General features: G+C 37.5%; 1 protein-coding gene across 3 annotated transcripts in view; it reads left to right on the top strand.

Annotated features, from left to right (window-relative positions):
• SLC66A1L (solute carrier family 66 member 1 like) overlaps window positions 1–22,038 on the top strand; it is a 59,212-nt gene that overhangs the window by 18,883 nt on the left and 18,291 nt on the right. The window contains exons 2-4 of one of the 3 annotated variants that reach the window (XM_030823111.1): window positions 9,998–10,127; window positions 10,776–10,864; window positions 17,074–17,128. In XM_030823111.1, coding sequence (XP_030678971.1) covers window positions 9,998–10,127; window positions 10,776–10,864; window positions 17,074–17,128 — 274 coding nt within the window. Of the gene's footprint in view, window positions 1–9,997; window positions 10,128–10,775; window positions 10,865–17,073; window positions 17,129–22,038 lie in introns of those variants that run through there. The other 2 variants (XM_003256347.4, XM_003256348.4) reach the window with 2 other exon arrangements.

The raw sequence follows: 22,038 nt of genomic DNA on the forward strand, positions 1-22,038 counted from the left end.
CAGTTTTTTGTATGGGCCTAATTTTGCCTCACTGTTAAGGCAAAACTTTTCTTAATACTCAACCCAATGTGTTGTGAGTTATTAGTTTTTCCAGTCTGAATAGTGAAAACAGGCACTAGTCCTGGCTCTGCTGGAGATCCAGAGAGTTTTCCTTCTAATCTTTTAGGATGTTTTTCCTCTTGATCTTAGGTAGTTCCTTTACATGGATATACTGATAAGTATTTAGTTGATGATGTGAGAGGGATTGTCCAGAGTTCTCTCTTTGTGCAGTTCTATCCTTGCTGGTACTCTATTCTGCAAACTCTAGCTCTGTGGCCTCCCTGAACTCCCAGTTCTTTCTCAGGGCAATCTCCTGACTCATCCTTGCTTTCAGATATTTGTAACACAACCTAAAGACTCTCTCCAGGCAATAAGTTTGGGTAATCATAGGATTCATTCACCTCCTTTGTTTGAGGTTTCTCCAGGTTCTCTGTTTTTCATTGCCTGATGTCCAATGCCCCTAAATCATTGTTTCATATATTTTGTCCATTTTGTGATTTCAGGCATGATGGTGAATGTAATCCCAACTTATCACTGTTGAAAGCAGATGTCCCAAATATCTTTTGTTATTTGTTTCTCATTTATTTTTGTTGTAGCTAAAAAACATAATCTGTATTATTGTGATACTTTAAATTTATTGAAATTAGTTTTATGCCCTATCATGTGATTTCTCTTGATGAATGTTCCATTTACTTGAAATGAATGTATCCTCTGAACATTATAATGTGTGTAATGTTCTATAAATGTCAGTTAGATCAAGCTGGTTGATAGGTTTTTTTGGTGCCTTCTCTACACTACTGTTTGTTAAGAAGACATCCTTGCTGAGTCAATAAGAAGTTAGCTAGCAGCACTGTTTTATCAATTACTGAGAGAGAAGAATTGAAATCCTGAATATAGTACTGGATTTGTCTTATTTCCCCTTTTAATTCTTTCAGTTTTGCTTCATATATTTCAAGTTTCTATATTAGGTGCATAGACATTTAGTATTGCTATGTCTTCTTGAGGAGCTGACTTCTTTATCATTATAAAATGTCTCTTTTTTCTTTAGTAATATTTATTGTCCTGAAGTCTACTTTTTCTGAGTGTTATAGCCAACTTAGTTTTCTTATGATTTGTATTTTATGGTACACTTTTTACAAGATCTTACTTTTAACTTTTTTTTTACCATGTTTGTATTAGTCCTTTTTCATATTGCTGATAAAGACATACCCAAGACTGGGAAGAAAAAGAGATTTAATTGTACTTACAGTTCCACATGGCTGGGGAGGCCTCAGAATCATGATGGGAGGTGAAAGGCACTTCTTACATGGTGGCGGCAAGAGAAAATGAGGAAGATGCAAAAGCAGAAACCCCTGATAAAACCATCAGATCTCACAAGACTTATTCACTACCACAAGAACAGTATGGGGGAAACTGCCCCCATGATTCAAATTATCTCTCACTGGGTCCCTCTCACAATATGTGGGAATTTTGGGAGTACAATTCAAGATGAGATTTGGGTGGCACACAGAGCTAAACCATATCATTCCACCCTGGCCCCATCCAAATCTCATGTCCTCACATTTCAATACCAATCATGCCTTCCCAACAGTCTCCCAAAGTCTTAACTCATTTCAGCATTAACCTAAAAGTCCACAGTTCAAAGTTTCATCTAAAACAAGTCCCCTCCTCCTATGAGCCTGTAAAATCAAAAGCAAGCTAGTTACTTCCTAGATACAATGGGGATACAGGTATTGGGTAAATACAGCTGTTCCAAATGGGAGAAATTGGCCAAAACAAAGTGGTTACAGGGCCCATGTGAGTCTGAAATCCAGCAGGGTAGACAAATATTAAAGCTCCAAAATGATCTCCTTTGACTCCACATCTCACATCCAGGTCACACTGATGCAAAAGGTGGGTTCCCATGGTCTTGGGCAGCTCCACCCTTGTGGCTTTGCAGGGTACAGCCTTCCTCCCAGCTGTTTTCACAGGCTGGTGTTGAATGTCTGTGGCTTTTCCAGGCAAACAGTGCAAGCTGTCAGTGGATCTAACATTCTGGGATCTAGAGGATGGTGACCCTTTTCTCACAGCTCCACTAGGCAGTACCCCAATAGGGACTCTGTGTGGGGGCTCTGACCCCACATTTCCCTTCTGCACTGCCCTAGCAGAGGTTCTCCGTGAGCGTCCTGCCCCTGAAACAAACTTCCGCCTGGGCATCCAGGTGTTTCCATGTTCTGAAATCCACGTGGAGGTTCCCAAACCCCAATTCTTGACTTCTGTGCACTCGCAGGTTCAATACTATGTGGAAGCTGCCAAAGCTTGGGGCTTCCACCCACTGAAGCCACAGCCTGAGCTCTACGTTGGCCCCTTTCAGCCATGGCTGGAGTTCTGGGATGCAGGGCACCAAGTCCCTAGGCCACACACAACACAGGGACCCTGGCCCTGGCTCATGAAACCATTTTCTCCTAGGCTTCTGGGCCTGTGATGGGAAGTGCTGCTGTGAAGATCTCTGACATGCCCTGGAGACATTTTTCCCACTGTCTTGGGGATTAACATTCGGCTCCTCATTACTTATGCAAACTTCTGCAGCTGGCTTGAATTTCTCCTTAGAAAATGGATTTTTCTTTTTTCTTTTCTTTTTTTTTTTTCTTTTTTTGAGACCAAGTTTTGCTCTTATTGCCCAGGCTGGAGTTCAGTGGTGGCATGATCTCGGCTCACTGCAACCTCTGCCTCCTGGGTTCAAGGGATTCTCCTGCCTCAGCCTCCTGAGTAGCTGGTATTACAGACACCCACCACCATGCCACCTGGCTAACTTCTTGAATTTTTAGTAGACACGGGGTTTCATCATGTTGGCCAGGCTGGTCTCAAACTCCTGACCTCAGGTGATCCACTCACCTTGGCCTCCCAAAGTGCAGGGATTACAGGTGTGAGCCACCGTGCCCAGCTGGATTTTTCTTTTATATCACATTGTTAGGCTGCACATTTTCTGAACTTCTATGCTCTGCTTCCCTTATAAAACTGAATGCCTTTAACAGCACCTAAGTCACCTCTTGAATGCTTTGCTGCTTAGAAATTTCTTCCTCTGGATACCTTAAATCATCTCTCTCAAGTTAAAAGCTCCACAAATCTCTAGGGCAGGGGCAAAATGCTGCCAGTCTCTTTGCTAAAACATAACAGGAGTCACGTTTGCTCCAGTTCCCAGTAAGTTCCTCATCTCCATCTGAAACCACCTCAGCCTGAACCTTATTGCCCATTGCACTATCAGCATTTTGGTGAAAACCATTCAACAAGTTTCTAGGATGCTCCAAACTTTCCCACATCTTCCTGTTTTCTTCTGACCCTTCTAAACTGTTCCAATCTCTGCCTGTTACCCAGTTCCAAAGTTGCTTCCACATTTTTGGGTATATTTTCAGCATTGTCCCATTCTACTGGTACCAATTTCCTGTATTAGTCTGATTTCACACTGCTGATGAATACATACCTGAGACTGGGAAGAAAAAGAGGTTTAATTTTACTTACAGTTTCGCATGGCTGGAAAGGCCTCAGAATCATGATGGGAGGTGAAAGGCACTTCTTACATGGCAGCGACAAGAGAAAATGAGGAAGATGCAAAAGTGGAAACCCCTGATAAAATCATCAGATCTCTTGAGACTTATTCACTACTGTGAGAACAGTGTGGGGGAAACCGCCCCCATGATTCAAATTATCTCCCACTGGGTCCTTCCCACAACATGTGGGAATTATGGGAGTACAATTCAACATGAGATTTGGGTGGGGACATAGAGCCAAACCATATGAATATTCATGTTTTCTTGTAGCTTCTTCAACATATGGAGTATATCTATAACAATTAAATGCATGCTAATTTCAACATCTCTATCATTTTGGTGTCTGTTTCTATTGACTAATTTGTTTTTCTTCACTATTGGACACATTTTCATGCTTCTTTGCATGTCTTCAATATTCAGTTGGATGCTGGACATTATATTCAACAATGTGACAGTCTTCCTTGAAAACTTTTAAGACTATTAGTGTTTATTTGGGCAAGCAGCTACTTTATTTGAAAATAAGTTTGATAATTTTAAGGCTTGTTTTTAAACTGTGTTAGAGTGGGTCTAGCATATCCTCTACAGCTTGTTTACCCTTACTCTGAAGGCACAGTCTTTTTGGGTGCTTTATGAACGTTCCTTATCTTCTAAATAATCTCTTTCCCCTGCCTGTTCAGAACTCAAATGTCTCTTAGTCCTGTGTGAGCTGCAGTAGTTTTTCAGTTAATAGTACCCTGGTAGCTTTTCTCTCCCTGGTAGTTGTTTTTTGCCTGACTTAAAGGAGTTTTGCCCTACTTTGCCTTCCTATTCAGCCAAAGGCACAGGTGACCTATGTACAGATTTCTGGAGTTCTTTTTTGGAGCTTCCTCCTCTTTAGAACTCTGAACTATAATTTCTGTTTCTCACTCTCACAATGTTTTATTTATGTCTTTTTGTTGTAAAAATCACCTCACATAAAATTAGCCCTATTAATACATTTTTAAGTGTAAAGTATTGTTAACTATATGTGCACTGTTGTACAGCATATTTCTAGAACTTTTCCATCTTGCATTGCTGAAACTCTATATCCATTGCACAGCAATTTTTCACTTCCGCCTCCTCACACCCTTGTAACCACCATTTGATAATTTGCTTCTATGAGTTTAACTAGTTTAGATACCTCATATAAGTAGAATCATGCAGTATTTGTGCCTCTGTGACTGCCTTATTTCACTTGGGATAATGCTCTTTTCCACAAGAGTTTGAGAAGGATTGGCATTAACTTTTTAAATGTTTAATAGAATTCTCCAGTGAATCCTTCTGGTCTTGGGCTTTTCTTTGTTGGCAAGTTTTTGATTACTGATACAAACTCCCTACTCATTGTAGGTACAGGCATGTATTATATTTGATCAAGATTCAGTCTTGGTAGGTTGTATATTTCTAGGAATTTGTGTATTTCTTCTAAGTTAAACAATTTGTTCACATATAATTGTTCATAGTAGTCTTTCATAATCTTTTTTATTTCTGTGACATCAGCTGCAATGTCTTTTATTTTTGTTTATTTATTTAAGTTTTCTCATTTTTTATAGTGTTGCTAAGTGTTTGTCAATTTTGTTAATATTTTTAAGAAATCCTTAGTTTTGTTGATTTTTTCTGTTTTTCTATTCTCTTACTTTATTTATTTTTCCCTAATTGTTATTATTTTCATCCTTCTGCTAACTTGGGGCTTTATTTGTTCTTCTTTTTCTAATTTTTTTGAGGTGTAAAGTTAAGCTGTTTATTTGAGATTTTTTTAAATATAGGCATGTACTGCTATAAAATTCTTTCTTGGCACTGATTTTGCTGCATCCCATAAATTTTGGCACGTTGTGTTTCCATTCTCATTTGTCTCAAGGTAATTTCTAATTTCCCTTTGGCTTATTCTTTGACTCAATTGTTATTCAGCAGTATGTTAGTTACCACATATTTGTGAATTTTTCAGTTCTTTCTTCTGCTATTGTATTCTAGTTACATTTCATTGTAGTTGGGAATAATACTTGGTATGATTACAATCTTAAATTTGTTAAGGCTTGCCTGTGATCTGAGGTGATTCGTCCTGGAGAATGTTCTATGTGCTCTTGAAAAGAATATAGATTCTGCTTCTCTCGGGTGGAATGTTCTGTATATGTCTGTTAGGTCCAGTTGGTCTATAGCCTTGTTCAAGTTTTCTGGTCCCTTATTAATCTTTTATCAGGGTTGCTGTATCCATTATTGAAAGTGGGGTTTGAAATCTCTTACTATTATTGCACAAGTGTTTCTCCCTTCAGTTCTGTCAATGTTTGCTTCATATATTTGGATGCTCTGATTTGGGTGCATACAAACTTATAATTGTTCTATTTTCTTAGTTAATCTTTTTGTCATTATATATTGTTCTTCTTTGTGTCTTATGACAGTTTTTGACTTAAATCCTATTTTGTCTGACATAACTATGGCCACATCTGGTCTTTTTCAATTACCATTTAAACAGAATATCTTTTCCCATCCTTTTACTTTCAGTCTATGCGTGTCCTTAAATCTAAAGTTAGTATCCTATAGAGAGTATATAGTTGAATCTTTTTTCAAAATCCATTCAGCCACTTTATGGCTTATTTGAGGAGGTTAATCCATTTATATTTAAAGTAATTACTGATAGTAAAGTACTTATTATTAACATTATATTAATTATTTTATGTTTATCTTGTAGATTTTTGTCCCTTTTCTCCTCTCTATCTTCCTTTGTGTTTCATTGATTTTATTTTTTGAGTGGCACATTTTGATTATTTTCTCTTATGTATTTTTTATAGTTGTTTTTCTTTGTGGTTACCATGGGACTTACATAAACTTTCTTATATTTATGACAATCTATTTTATGTTGATAACAACCTTAACATCAATTGCTTACAAATACTGTATTATCGTACTTCTACTACGCCACACACTTTATATTATTGATTTCCCAAATCACATCTTTTTATATTGTGTGTCTGTCAACATTTTATAGTTATATTTATTTTTCATACTTTTATTTTTTAAATTAAATACCAGAGTTAAATGTTATTTATTCACCGTCATTACAGTATTTCAGTATTCTGCATTTGTCTATATATTTACCTTTTCCTATGAGTATTATACTTCTGTATTCTTTCATGTTGCTTTCTAGCATCCTTTTATTTCAACTTGAAGGACTCTCCTTAGAGTTTCTTGTGAGGCAGGTCTAATGGTGATGAATTCTTTCAGCTTTGGTTTATCTGGGAAAGTCTTTATTTCTCCTTCATTTCTGAAGGACACTTTGTCAGATAGAATATTTTTAGTTGGAAGTTTTAACCTTTTAGTACTTTGAATATATCATCCCACCTCCTTCTGGCCTGCAAGGTTTCTGCTGAGGAATCCACTGATAGTCTCACAGGGGCTCCCTTGGACATGACTCTTTTCTCTTGCTGCTTTCAAAACTCATTCTTTGAATTTGACAATTATATTATACTGTGTCTCATAGTGATCTTTTAAAAAATTTTAATTTGTATTATTTTTTACTTAATTGATGTACATAATTGATGTATATGTTTATGGGGTACATGAGATACTTTGATACAGGCATGCAATAACTAATAATCACATCATAAAAAATGAGGTATACTCAAGCATTTATCATTTATGTTATAAACAATCCAATTATACTCTTTTAGTTATTACAAAATGTACAATTAAATTATTGTTGACTATAGCCACCCTGTTGTACTATCAAATACTAGGTCTTATTCATTCTGTGGGTTGGCTCTTCACTTTTCTTTATAATGTTCTCTGATGCACAAAAGTTTCTAAATTTTGATGAAGTCAATTTATATTCTCTTTTGTTACTTGTGCTTTTGGGGTCATATCTAAGAATCTGTTGCCAAATCCAAGTTCATACATATTTATCCCTATGTTTCCTAGATTTTATGGAGTTATATAGATTCTCAAATTTAAGCTTTTTATCTATTTTGAGTTAATTTTTGTATGTGGTGTGAGGTAAGAGTTCAACTTCATTCTTTTACACGTAGTTATCCAGTTGTCCCACTGCTATTTGTCGAAAAAAGTATTCTTTCCTTATTGAATGGTCTTGGCTCCCTTGTCAAAATCAATTGACCATAGATGTATGATTTTATTTTTGGATGTTCCATTCTATTCTATTTATCTGTATGTCTTTTCTAATGCCATTACCACACTGTTTTGATTACTGTCTTTGTCATACATTTTGAAATTATAAAGTATTAGTTCTCTAACTTTATTCTCTTTATTCACAATTGTTTAGACTATTTGGTATTCTTTGCAATTCCATATGAATTTTAGGATCAACTTGTGCAGTTTTGTAAAAGAGGCAGTTGGAATTTTGATAAGAACTGCATTAAATCTGTAGATTACTTTGAGTAGTTTTGCCATCTTAACAATATTAAGTCTCCCAATCCATGAATATGGAATGTCTTCCTATTTATTTAAGTCTTCTTTAATTTCTTTCAAAAATGTTTTCTAAGAAAAAATATTACACAATTTTTTTTACATTTAATTTTTACAGATTTGAAAACAACTTGTAGCCAGCTTCAGTATGAATCAAAGCATTATTTTAAAAGGAAAGATTCCTTCTGACATTAAATTGCATTTTCCAAGAACCAGCAACATCAGCCATCCAGACTTTAATTATGGAATCAAGGTGCAACTGCGTATCTCCTCAGTAGAGGACAGGAAGATTTGTGTGACTGGGACTTTATGGATTTGGCATCTCCTGCAAGATGTGTGTCCAATTCCTGGAAATACTGGAGCATGATTATAGAATTGGTTTCTATTGTCTGTTTTCTGTTTGTTGCTTTCTCGTAAGTTGAGAATCTTGGATTTCAAGTCTATAGTGTAACACTCTTGTTCATAATTTCTTATTTTAAAAAAAAGTTTAAATATTTTTATATTAAGTATTTTTTTCAAACTGGGCTTGCTATTGAACAGATGTTCTCTTTGTATTGTATATTTTGAAGGTGCTAAAAAGCATCACTCTAAAACATTTTGGAATATAACAAAGATGGTCAATACATTATACTGACTACTTTTTTCTCAGTTAAGATATACAAATCTTTTATATTTAGTAATCAGAAAGGCAATAAAGCATATGTACCTTACCTCTTCACCATCCTATGTTGATTTCCTTTTCAATATGTTCTTTGATAGAGTAAAAATTTAAATAGTCTTTGGTGGGATATTGCGTTATCCTATTCTTTTCTTGTGGGCATGGGGATAATTTTCAAAAAAAAAATCCAAGCAGTTTAGTCCTACAGGCGAAAGTTTTCCATTCTTGCTAAGTTTGTTTGCAACTAGAAGTCAGATACCAACTATATCTACCCTAGAAAAAAAATCTCAAGCAAAAGAGAGCTGCCTCAAAGGAATTTGTAAAATATGTGTGCCTAGATAGGTCATCTGTTTATAAAATGCTGGGAAAAGGTAGAGAATACAGTCAGTCCTCAGATGCTTTGGAAATCTGAAACATAACAAAAAGTCTTTTGAAAATCACATTGGTATATATACCACCGCTTAATGGAGGAATAACTTGGCATTGATGTGAGTGGGATTATGGTCTCAGATATGAATTCTGGAAATATTAACTTTTAGGTAGTATATGTGGTAGTGAAAGATTATGAACTTGGAGTCAGGAGCTTTAGGCTGATTCCCAGTTCTACCACTGGTGGCTTATGGTCATCATTTAGCCTCAAGTGGGGCCACCCAATTCAAACCTTGGTCAACTTCCTGCAATAAACACTTCTGGTTTAAAAAGTTAATCTTACTTTATGGATATGGAAAGTGAGATTCTGAGAGATTAAGTAATTGTCTGATGTCCCACAGGTGATAAGCCATGTCTTCAGGTCTTTTGGATCCCAGGACCCAAGATTTTTAAACAGGTTTCCGCATAAGTGGTGACATCGTAGGGAGCCAAATAGATTTTCACATTAATTTCTCTGTTTGTCCACCTGTCCACCTGCAATGTGGGCAACTTGATTAGAAGTAAATTTAAAAGAAAAAATAGATACTGGCTGAAAATGTAATCACTGATAAACACTATTCTTATGTTTTAGTGATATATCTAGTCTCTCTAATTACATGACTTAATATCTTCCCCCACTATGAGGCCAAGAAAGAACAAACACGTACTTAGGACATATATATAAATTCTAGTAGAAAAGATAAAAGGCAGATATAAGAGGCATTAATGTTTTAGTATTGTCACTGAGCTTCTTTTAGGTTTTAGATATGTTTGCTGTATGCTATGAATGAAGATGAGTTAAAAAGAGTCCTAGAGGCTTAAATGGAGTGAATGAGATGTCTTATTGGTGTACATCATCGGTTTTGTTTTTATCTGGTGTTGAGTTGGCTCATTAAGTTCTGTGCTCCAAGTGTTTATTTGTCTATTGCCACTCCAGTCAGCTCTTTGTAGCCTACAGAAATGGAAGAGTGGATGAAGCAGTCTCTCTGGGTTTTCTGCTTTGCTGGATAGGTGGAGACCTGACAAATTTCAAAGGTTGCTACCTGACTAACCAACTTCCTATTCAGGTAAAACTTTCTCCAGATTTATCTTCAAAAGAGTGAAGGTTCTGGTTTATGTGTGCATGGAGGGCTTCATGTGTAGAGTTGAAAAATTTAGCAAACAAAATACAGGATACCCGGTAAAATTTGGATTTCAGATAAACAACAAATAATTTTTTAGTATAGAACTGCTCTAAATATTGCATAAGTGTTCTGTATCTGACAACCCTCTCAATGTGGCAAATTTTTTTATAGTAGAATAGAGGCCTGTCTGTTTTCAGATATATTTTTAAAGTCTACATCCAGTTTTAATTCCTTTTCTTCATACAGTTTTAATTTTTTCTTGCCTCAAGGTAGCTGAACATGTTATGTTGCCATTAGGGGATTCTTATTCTTTTCTATACTAAGGTTGAACAATAATCCACTGATGCTGACACATAGTCTACAATGAGAGTCATGATTAAAAATATAGTCAGTGGCTATAGGCAAATATTTCTACAGTAATAGCCAAATGAAAAAAATAAAGTGGATTATTTGTAAGCTTTTAGAATACTTTGTTAATGTATTTAATCATGTAAATGGCTTAGTCAACTTCATACACTATAATATATATATTGGATAATGGTGGCCTTGGATTTTATGTTTATGGATGTCCATCCTTATCTACCACTCCAGATTTTTACAGCCATCTTCTACATGAACATGGATATAATCATACTCTCACAATTCATGTACTACAGGTTAAAGAATCAGAAGAACAAAATGTAAGATTGGTAATAGTTCATTCCAATACTTCTATTTGTAATAGAACATTTTCTCATTTAAAAACCAATAGAGCATTTTTGAGTTATTTTTAATGAGTAAGGCATATTTTGATAAGACATTTCTCTCAACCACCCAAGTGAGTCCTTTGAGAATTTTTAGATGTGGCATATTTAGATTCCATGTTATTACCTTTTTTTTCAATTGGTCGGTGTCATTGGACACATTAACACATCTGTGCTATTGGAAAATAAACAGAAATGATTAGTCAGAAAATGGAAAGAGCGATTGGCAGGAATAGTCAAATGCTTTTAGAGGTTTCTGCAGGTGGTAAGCAGTACCACTTTTCTCTTGTGGCTAATCTAAAAACATATCCTCCACACGATAGTAGCCACAAGTAGTTTTTAAGTGCTTACCATTTGTCAGTCCTATTGTAACTTATTTAATCTTCATATCGCCCATTGGGACAGACACTATTTTAATGTTCAGAGGCTGGCGCAGAATAGGCCTGAAATATAGATTTGCTGAATAACTGAATACTATTATTTTTATTTTTGCTTTGATCGCTGTGTTTTTAAATGACTGTTTCTTCACGTGTGTATTTATAAGCCAGCCCAACAGTGAAATTTACTTTTATCTATGTACCTATGAGAGTGGCTCCATTTTTCTCCTTGGGATGGGTGGAGCATATTTTTCTACTGCCCCCTGGTGGTTGTAACTATTGCAAGGGTGGGAACAGCTACTCAAATCTGCAAATCAAATACAAATCCTACTGGATACTAGAGTGAGGAAGGCAGGAAGATGACCCCCAGTTGCGTACCAGGCATGGTGAAAGACCTTTTATATGTGCTCCTTGAACTCGCTTATTTTCCATGGCAAACTCCTTTATACAATTGAGGAAATTGAGGCATCAACAAACTGGACTGAGGTCGCATAGCCAGCTGGTAGAGGGATTAGATTTCAAAATCAACCTAAGGTGATATGAGGTATGTATCAAGCTGATTTACAGTGTAATTGGTATCATGTGAATCATAAGCTCTGTAAGAACAGGGACTGTCTCAGTCTTCTTCCAGACTGAGTACATAGCCGACATTCGGCAAATAGTGGTGGAATGAATGAATTGTAAAATATATGGAAATCTCCAGTAAAGCATTTGGTACTTAAAGGGCACCCAATCAGTTCCCTCCCCTGTGTCACCCCCTACCCCCACCAAACCTACTTTAAGTGTATTAAATAAATAATGGCACCAAGAACTAAAATAAAGGAACCATTTGGTAAAAGGTCACTAAGATAAGGGATATATATATATATAGTCACCACCGTAACTAGTTTAATCTATCTGGAACTAATCCTGAATTTCTGTGGCAAACAGTCTAAAACAGTATGACAGTCCAGCTTTCTTCAATTTACTCCCTCAGGGCTAAATTGAGCAACTCACACAGTTTATGAGGTTTCTGGAACAGAGTTTTGCTTAGCTGCAATATCTTCTGTGGGCAAAGTAGACTGAATTTGGAATGCTGTTAAACTTAGGGTCAATGCAGAGTTCAAAAAAAATTAAGTTTCACCAAGGAACATGTGCTCAATGGGCTATCCAACCTGGAATGCTGAGGGATAAAGTGAATCCTTCAAATACAAAATGTGTCTGAAGGTAATTTTTTATTGAAGTCTATTGTCTTAACATGTGGTTGTAATATATGAGAAGCCATGAGCCCTACCTTTGCAGTTATAACTCTACAAATGTTTTAAAATAAATGCTTCATCAGTTTTTATGTTAAACAAGTGGGAATGATTTAGCCAGAATGTTGCAGTCAGATATCTGTGTGTCTGATGTCTGCTGATGCTAACCCTAGTACAGATGCAACATAACTAAGAAATTAAAAACAGAATATAGAGGTTAAAGCTGCATGGACCTACCCTGCCCCTACCAACCCATGGTAGATGATTGTCTGGTTTATAAGGAAACATGTTTTCTACTTAAACATAGGTTTTTGTATGTTTGTTAGCTTGTGGTTTTTGATTTTGTCTTTCACTTTTACTAAAATTCTGCATCCCAGTATTTCCTAGCTTCCTGAATAAGAGGGTTCAATTTGACCCCACTCCTGGAAGTTCTCAAGCTTTTATCATTAACTGATAGAGTAAGAACATAGCCAGCCACTGCCCATGGAGAATGAGTCACTCTGCTCTGTGTAGTTAAAAGTTATGGATCAGGTGCTTTTTGATTTTTTCCTCAGAGAGCTTTCCAAAATGTACCCTTGACCTGGCACTGCTGATTTAAACTTTGAGTCATCTAGGTGCAGATTTAGGAGATAAGATCCATAGGATGTAATGATTTAATTTACAGTCTCTTGGAGTAGGGGCATAAATTATTTAGTTTTGCATTCTTGGTTGCTAAGAATGTAGGCATTTAGTAAGAGTTTGTCGATTAAATGACTGCTCTTCCATATCTCTGGAAACCTGCTTGGCATGTTCCAGTGGTGCCTGGGTTTTTTCATAGTCTCTTTGCTTTTTATCTGTCTTAAGCTCAGGGCTTTTCGCTTCCTCTCTCCTTCTCTCAGAGGCCTGAATCACACTCCCTGTTGCTGCCTTTAATTTCTGTTGGCTACTGTTGCCACTGACACCACTTTTAATCTCCTCTGATCCTATTCTGTGCTATCGTCCTACTTCATTTCTGCAGTGTTCTTCTTTCTTGTCTGCTGTTCCCTCCCAAGGCCTGTCAGCACTAGGATGGATGCATTGAGCTTGTAAATGTGTAGCTGTGCAATTAAAGTAGCACTTTCCTTTCCTACAATTGATCCAGCCAATCACAACCGTCCATCAGGTGCTTTCTGTGGTTATCCTATTCTCAGATGCACTTAGTGATTTTGAGTTCTAACTCAACAGCATATTTTTTTCTGGATGACCCTTGTGTAACCATTCTGAAAACTCAAGTAGTCTGGAGATTAAATACCAGATAAGTGGTATTTAGCTGCAGTAAATATGTGTGCCATTGGACATCATTTTGGAAGCTTGTGGCAGTTGTTCACCATTGCCCTCGTTGTTTTTAAGCACTAGGGGGTAGAAGCCTGCAGAATTTATGTGTGACTTGGGTGCCAGTGTGCATTATGCTGTCAGTGGCAATACCAAGTCTATTTTTGATGAAGAATCAACGTGAGACTTCAACAGAAGCAAAAAAGGTAATCTTTATTTGAAAAGCCCATCAACTCTTTGTTTTAGATCCATTTTTTGGTCACTTTAGAAATATTTTTGCAGAATTTTTTGTTGTTGTTAATTTTATAACCTACACAAAAATATTGTAGAAGTGCTGTGGTTAGTCCAGGAAGTATTTTATTTCAAAAATGAAATGACAGAATGCCAGGGCTCAATCCCCACTCCTCTCCATGTTCTCCCAATAAAAAATAAAAGAAAGAATTTTTATTAACTTTTAGAAAAACTTCTAAGAAACTTCAATCCTTTGGGATTTCGCAGGTGGTGTGCTTTAATGTATTAGAATTGACTGGGGCTCAGTAAGATCCTGAAAATCCAGAAAGCACCTTCTTTCCTTTAGGGATGCAGGCTGATGGGCAGAAAGGCTTGACCCAGACTGAGGAGACTGATTCTTCTGGTGAACCTGCCCACTTGGCCCATCTACAGGCAGGTACTCAGAGAAAGAGTTCTGTGGGATTGAACCAGAAATCCAGATGGAAACCCCACAGATACACTTACAGTGAAGTTATTTTTTCCAAATCTTAATTGCCATTATTCAAAACAACTTAGCATATCCACATGCATGAATAAATGATGTTACTACTTGATTAGGGAATACCACCCATCCTAGAAAGATGATTAATACTTATTGGCCTCCAAAATAACAAGGCTACAGAGAATAAATACTTCCACCATAGTTTTGTCCAATGACCCTCCATTTCCCTTGAAATATTTAGATTCTAATGTATGTTTAGATTGATCCTTAAAACTATCACTCTTTTTATGTTACTGCTTTTAGGTTGCATTTGGCATAGTTGAAATGTTAGGCTTTATTTGTGGCTATGTATTTTGTGTATTCTACTTGGGATCTTGATTTCCCCAACTATATAGAAATGTAAGTACATTATTTGCTCTGTTTCTTCTGATGAATCAAAAGTGTTTCTTATGACTTTGTGTCTACCTTTGGAAGAGATCTTGGAATTCTGAGTAGTGCTTTTGGGACCAACAATATGGAAGTCAAAGTCACAAGAATCGATTCTTGATCAATTTTTTGTTTGTTAAGCTCCTTCAAGTTTAGGCAGCAGAATTTAGATCAGCTGGAATTGTTGTCTAAATCTGTTTTCCTGGGTTTGCATATTAATGGCAGTGTAATGAAGTCACAATAAATTATACAAAGCATTTGGCATGGATGTTTGTGGTTCAACTTGTGAAAAAGTCATTATTCCCTTGCACTTTGCAACCAATATACTTCATTGTGGCAACCTAGAAGGGACCCAACATGTACATGTGTACTTTATCTCTCTGAATTTTCAACCACCCATGGTTTATTCGAATTTCCAATAGTGTATTCTTTTATTTACCACAGGTCCTGGAAACTAAAAACTCTAACTGAATTTCTGAATGTGTAATGGGAGTAAAAGAGTAATTTTCTCTAATTCATTCATTTGAGTTTCCATCTGGTCAAAATAGTCTCACATGTTTGTCAATATTTTGAAATGAAGTATTGCAAAAGGTAACATGTAGAAGAATAAGTAATCCAGTCATTAACAAGGGAGTACACTACAGACATCGAATAAAGAAGCTTCATGCAAGCAGTACTTTTTTCAGGGGAGAATATTATAGTCTCTCCCTTAGAATTGCCTTAAAAATGAGCCCAAGAGGCAGCTTCACAGTAGATTAGCATTTACTAACTCCCAATCTAGTACTGAGCTGCATGATTAAAAGGATACTAATTGTTATCATTATCACATAGATAATATTTTAAATGTTTAAATCTTAGTACTTTTGAATCTTAAGAGAAATGGATAAGGGAAAAAATTTATAGAATTAACTATAAATATTTAATATGTCTGTACATCAAATATAGGTATAAAACCAAAACATACAAAATAGATAGGAAGCACATATGGCAAAGAACAAAATATTAGTAAGAATTTCCATAAACCAAAAGGAAAAAACAGTCCTATATAAAAATTTACATAGGACTCAAAAATGGATAATTAAAAAAAGAAGAAATGGCAGTGGCTCATGCCTGTAATCCTAGCATTTTGGGAGGCCGAGGCAGGTGGATTGCCTGAGCTCAGGAGTTCAAGACCAGCCTGGGCAACACAGTGAAACCCCATCTCTATTAAAATAAAAAAAAAAAAAATTAGGCGGGCGTGGCGGCGTGTGCCTGTAGTCCCAGCTACTTGGCAGGCTGAGGCAGGAGAATTGATTGAATCCGGGAGGTGAGGGTGGCAGTGAGCCGAGATTGTGCCACTGCACTCCAACATGGGCAACAGAGCAAGACTTTCTCTCTTAAAAAAAAAAAAATGAAAAATAACAAACATGAAAGATAATTTAACTTCTCTAGGAATTAAATAAATGTGAAATAAAATAACAACTTTTTCATCTATAAATTAGCAAATATAAAGAAAATATAGGAATCACAGCTGATAAGAATAGAGTTTGTTTGCACATACATACACTGCTGAGTAGATGTTTCAAAGTCTTTCGGGAAGACATTTTGACAGTTTGTGTCAACACCCTTAAAAGTATGAATTTCACATCTAGATATCAATTCTATGGAAATTACCAGAAAGATGGAAAAATATGTATGTACTGAGGAATTTGTAAAAATGCCATCTATAAGATTGGGGACAACTCAAATGCTGAATACAGTGGAATATTCTGAAGCAATTTAAAAATGATAAATAATTTTTAATGACATGCAAAAATTATAATATATAATACGTGAGAAAAGGATATAACAAAATATTATGTATACTGTGTATAGTCATGTACCTTGCATAAAAAGAAAGAAATGAATCAGAATATTTTCTGAGTATTGAGATTATGGGTGGTATTATTTTAGCCTTCATGTTTTCCACATCTTCCAACATTTGTACAAGAAACTTTTTTTTTTTTTTACAATCAGAAGATATTTATGATAATGAAATACAGTTTAAAACTTGGGTGATTTGTGAAGCTGTGTATTGTATAGTGAAGAGAAAATAACAACTACTGTCATCCTTGCTTCTGTTGTTAGTTCTGAAGAAGATCTACTGAAGGAACTTCATTTCTGCTGTTTGCCTTGGCCATGATTGGGAACTTCACGTATGGACTCGGTGTGGTTTTAAAGGCATCAGCTGCTAAGTGTCACAAGAGTACTTACTTTGTGCATCATCTTCCTTGGCTTATTGTAAGTTTTGGAATCTCATTCCTTAACTTTTTTGTGTCTTTTGCCGTCAGAGAATAAACATGTATAGATACTTAATACATAGCCCAAAAAGTGTGTGTGTGTGTGTGTATATATATATATATACACATATATATATACACATATACATATATACACATATATATCTTCTAAGAAGTGTAAATAGCTAATGCGATAGCCATTTCATTATTATATTTGTAATATTCGTTTATGAGGAAAGCCTTCTCTTTCCCAAAGTCTCCTCTTTCCCAAAGTCTCCTAGATTATTATTATTCTAGCAAGGGATCAAATTCAGGTGAAGATTTCTTGGTTTCTTTGGTTCTTCTGATAAAAAAAAAAAGTGGGGCCAAGATTAGAAGCATTGAAATTAACACATCTTAGATATTAAATTTTATTAAAATTATAATAGCAGATATTAAGAAAAAACCATAGCTTCTCTGAAAATCTCTACAGAGAACACTTTGAATTAATAAATGGCAACTGATGCCTTGCCTTTTGTTGATAAAAGTAAGTCTCATGAATTAATAGTTTATGGTAAATAAAACATTTAGAATGATTGGTTAATGAATTTAATGAAAATTGGCAATAATGTTTAAAACTACATTTATCATTTTTAGGTAGGAAACAAATATGAGAGTGCTATTGGTTCTCAATATCTAAACTTACTTGTGATGATTAATACTGTCAACTTGATTGCATTGATCCTGGGTGTGTCTGTGAGGGTGTTGCCAAAAGAGATTAACGTTTGATTCAGTGGGCTGTGAAAGGCAGACCCACCATTAATCTGGGTGGGCACCATCTAATCACCTGCCAGTGCAGCTAGAATATAATGTAGCAGGACAAGCTGCAGACAAAACCCCTCAGACACCAAGTTAAAGAAGGAAGCGGTTTATTTGGCCGGGAGCATTGGCAAGACTCCTGTCTCAAGAGCCAAGCTCTCTGAGTGAGCAATTCCTGTCCGTTTTAAGGGATCACAACTCTAAGGGGGTCTGCTTGAGAGGGTTGTGATCGATTGAGCAAGCGGGGGGTATGTGACTAGGGGCTGCATGCACCCATAATTAGATTGGAACAGAACAGGACAGGGATTTTCATAGTGCTTTTCTATACAATGTATGTAATCTATAGATAAGATAACCAATTAGGTCAGGGGTCGATCTTCAACTACCAGGCCCAGGGCGCGGTGCCAGGCTGTCTGCTTGTGGATTTCATTTCTGCCTTTTAGTTTTTACTTCTTCTTTCTTTGGAGGCAGAAATTGGGCATAAGACAATATGAGGGGTGATCTGCTCCCTTATTCCCCACTTTGAGAATCTCACTTGATAGTGGGAGTTCTCATTTTCATTCTCACTACCCACGTCTTCTTGCAAGACAGATCGATAGTGATTCATATAGTACACCTGTGCTGAAGAATTTTGGTGAACTAAGGTAGCAATGAAGCTTTTTATCATTTGAAGAAGTACAGGTAGCAAACAAGGGAGCAGTAAGCAGGTTCCTATTACTATTATAAGAGTTTTAAATCCTCCTAGTGCTGGGAACCATTTTCCAAACATGGCCCCAGGATCAAATCTATGCCACACTTGCACGGGCACATGTGCTAGTTTTTTCATATCTCTAACTATGTCTTCAACTACTTGCCCTTGATCATCTATGTGTAGACAGCAATTAGTAAGGTTAAATTTCCCACAGACCCCTCCTTCAGCTGCTAGCAAGTAGTCAAGAGCCAATCCATTTTGATAGATAGCATTTCTCATCTGAGTTTCTTGCTGGGCCAGAATAGTCAAGGCTCTGCCAGTTTTATTAGTGATTATTTCTAAGACAGCTTGTAACCATGTGATTTGGTTGATCTTGTAAATTGGGGTCCAGTATCCCCATGAGCCCTCTTGTGCCCAAGTAGCAGGCCCATAATATTGTATGATTCTCTTGGGGGGGCCATTCATCATCTTTCCAATTTCCTATAGCTATGCTTCTCTTTTCACGGGAAGCATAGACAGGGAAGCCCAGGAGTTCGCCTGTTTTTATGGGCAGTAGGAAGAAAGATGGTTTAATAGTGCCAATAACACAATTACCTGCCCACTCGTCAGGTAATTTGGCGTAAGGTCTATGCCCACTTATCTGGTATAGTCCAGTGGGGGCTGTCCGGTCCTGGTGGGACTCCGGGTGGGTCCACACGGTTTGCAACTTTGGGAATTTACTAAATGGATTCCTCTCTGTGTGATTTGAACTCCACCAAGTGACAGTGTTTGTGGTACCATTATACAGTTTCTGTCCCAGACATCCTGCAGGGTAAGTCATCCTACAGGGTTAATGAATTCTTTTCCTTCTCTAGCTATGCAATATTGTCCAATAATTGGGGCTTTTAGGACCCAGAAATTATCAAGGTGATTCTTTTGAGCTGGAAATTCATTAGGAACTGGATCTGTAGGTACTAATTCTTGGGCTTCCCATGACCATTGATCTCCCATTACAGTTCCTCCACATACATAACATGAAGTGACGCTGAGAGACTGGGCTACATGCTCGGCTAATTGCAAAAACAAATTTCTTGTTTTTCCTGGAATTTCTGGTACTGACACATTTAGTTCATCATAGAAAGTTTGAAACACTGGCTCAGGAGAGCGTTTGTAAACTTCTCGAACCAAGATATTTACTCGAGGATCCAGTCCAGCCCCGTCGACTCCTAAGGTCACACACTCCCCTTTTTTCCAGCGAGGATCAAGGGGATTGGTTATTACAAGCTCTAAGGGGTTACATTGTCCCTTAGTACAGGAAGGGCCATTTTTTCCTTTCTGAAAGTGGACTGGATCCTTTTCATTTTTTATCCAAGTGGCCCAGATGACACAAGACCAGTATCCACATTCATTTCCACACAGTCCTAATTCATAACAAAGGTACTTATATTTGGTCATATACCCTTTTTCCCAACTCAAAGAGCCGCATCCCCTTCCTAACTTATTGCTATTAATGACAGCACAGGCATCACATTCCAAGATTATGCGTTTGGGCACCTCTTTTTCTTCTGTTCTGGCTAATACTTTACTTGTATCATTTAGGAGTCCTCACCAGTCTTCAGTCCTTAATCTCATTTCAAAAAATGTGGACATGGGAGGCTCAGAGGGGTCATAACACACATCTGGTCAGTCGTTTCCTCGGCTACATACCTTGTACTGAATGTCATTATATAAACTTGTTCTTTTTAAAGTTCCTAAGCATTCACAGTAACTATAGAACAGAAAGATTGTTTTAACTTGTTGCCCTACCTCAGTAACCTGATGTATACACTGAGAGCAGTCTTCCCTGCGGGGAAAATCAGTGGGAGTTTTTACTATACAAGTCCAAATTATAAGGAAAATGAGTCCCATGATGATTTTCCTCATGCTTCGGCCGTGGGTAGACCAGTCAGCTTCCGGGTGTGACTGGAGCAGGGCTTGTCATCCTCCTCAGAGTCACTTTGCAGGGGTTGTCCGGGCTCGGTTTTGCCTCCCAGGTTTCAGCGGCTGCAGGTTTCACACAGCTGTGGTGGATCCAGGCTGGGATTCCTTCTACCATTACGGCCATGGGGGTGGTCAGGTCTGAGGTCCTTTCCACCGTGGCTGCAAAGGGCATATGTTCCAGTTCTTGATCCACACGCAATCACCCAGAGAGAAAGGGTGAACTGGGGAGAATAAGCTGATGGGACACCTCTCATTTACCCATTGAGATTGTTTGTGTAATTTTTCCTAAAGCCTGTACCTGTCGCTGTAATTCAATTTCACCTAACTTTCAGGGAGTTCCTGGAAGCTCCTGTAGTATAGGAGGAGGCCTATGATACAGTATTTCATAAGGGGAGTATCCTGTTTTCTTAGAAGGGGTGCATCGAATTTTAAACAATACCATAGGAAAGGCCTGTATCCACTTTAATCCTGTTTCCTGACATAGTTTCCCTAAACTATTTTTGATAGTCTGATTCATTCGCTCCACCTTTCTGGAACTCTGAGGTCGGTAGGTGGCCTGTAGCTTCCAAGTGATTCCTAATGCGTCTGCTGTCTTCTGTACCAAGTCAGCCACAAACGCTGGCCCGTTATCTGAGCCGATTCATAAGGGCAGTCCAAACCTAGGAATAAGATCTCGGAGAAGCACATGGGTTACCTCGTAGGCCTTTTCAGTTCGTGTTGGATAAGCCTCCACCCACCCAGAGTAAGTACACACAAGAACCAGCAAATACTTGTTACCTCCACATTTCGGCATTTCGGTGAAATCCACCTGAAGATCCTCCAAAGGAGCCACTCCCTAAGCTTGTATGCCAGGTGGAACAGTGGGGCCTTGCCTCACATTGTGCTGTTGGCAAGTAACACACCGTTGTGCTACTGCTTTGGCAAGGGCTGGCAAGTGTGAGATGTAGAAGTACCGGCCTAACAATTTTTCAAGTGACTCTTGTCCTAGATGAGTGGTTTCGTGCACGGCCAATACGATTGTGGCTCCCAGCAACTGCGGCACAGCTACCCTCCCATCTGGCAGTCTGATCCATCCTCCTTTTATTACTTGCCCCCCTTCTGTGTGGATGAAGTCTTTTTCTTCCTTAGAATAGGTAGGTACCAGGTCAGGTGTTTGAGGGAGTAAGGGGGCTGCTACCAGTGCCTGGTAAGGGGTAGATGCTGCTTTTCAAGCTTCTGAATCAGCTCAAGAGTTTTCTAAGGCCATTGAGGTGGAGGCTCACTGGTGTCCCCTGCAGTGCATGACTGCCACTTTCTGAGGTTTCCACACTGCCTATAATAATTGTAGAATTTCTTGTGATATTTTATGTCCTTTCTCCCAGAGTT

The sequence above is a fragment of the Nomascus leucogenys genome, chromosome 11 (assembly GCF_006542625.1).
Source record: "Nomascus leucogenys isolate Asia chromosome 11, Asia_NLE_v1, whole genome shotgun sequence".
Classification (NCBI taxonomy): Eukaryota; Metazoa; Chordata; class Mammalia; order Primates; family Hylobatidae; genus Nomascus; species Nomascus leucogenys.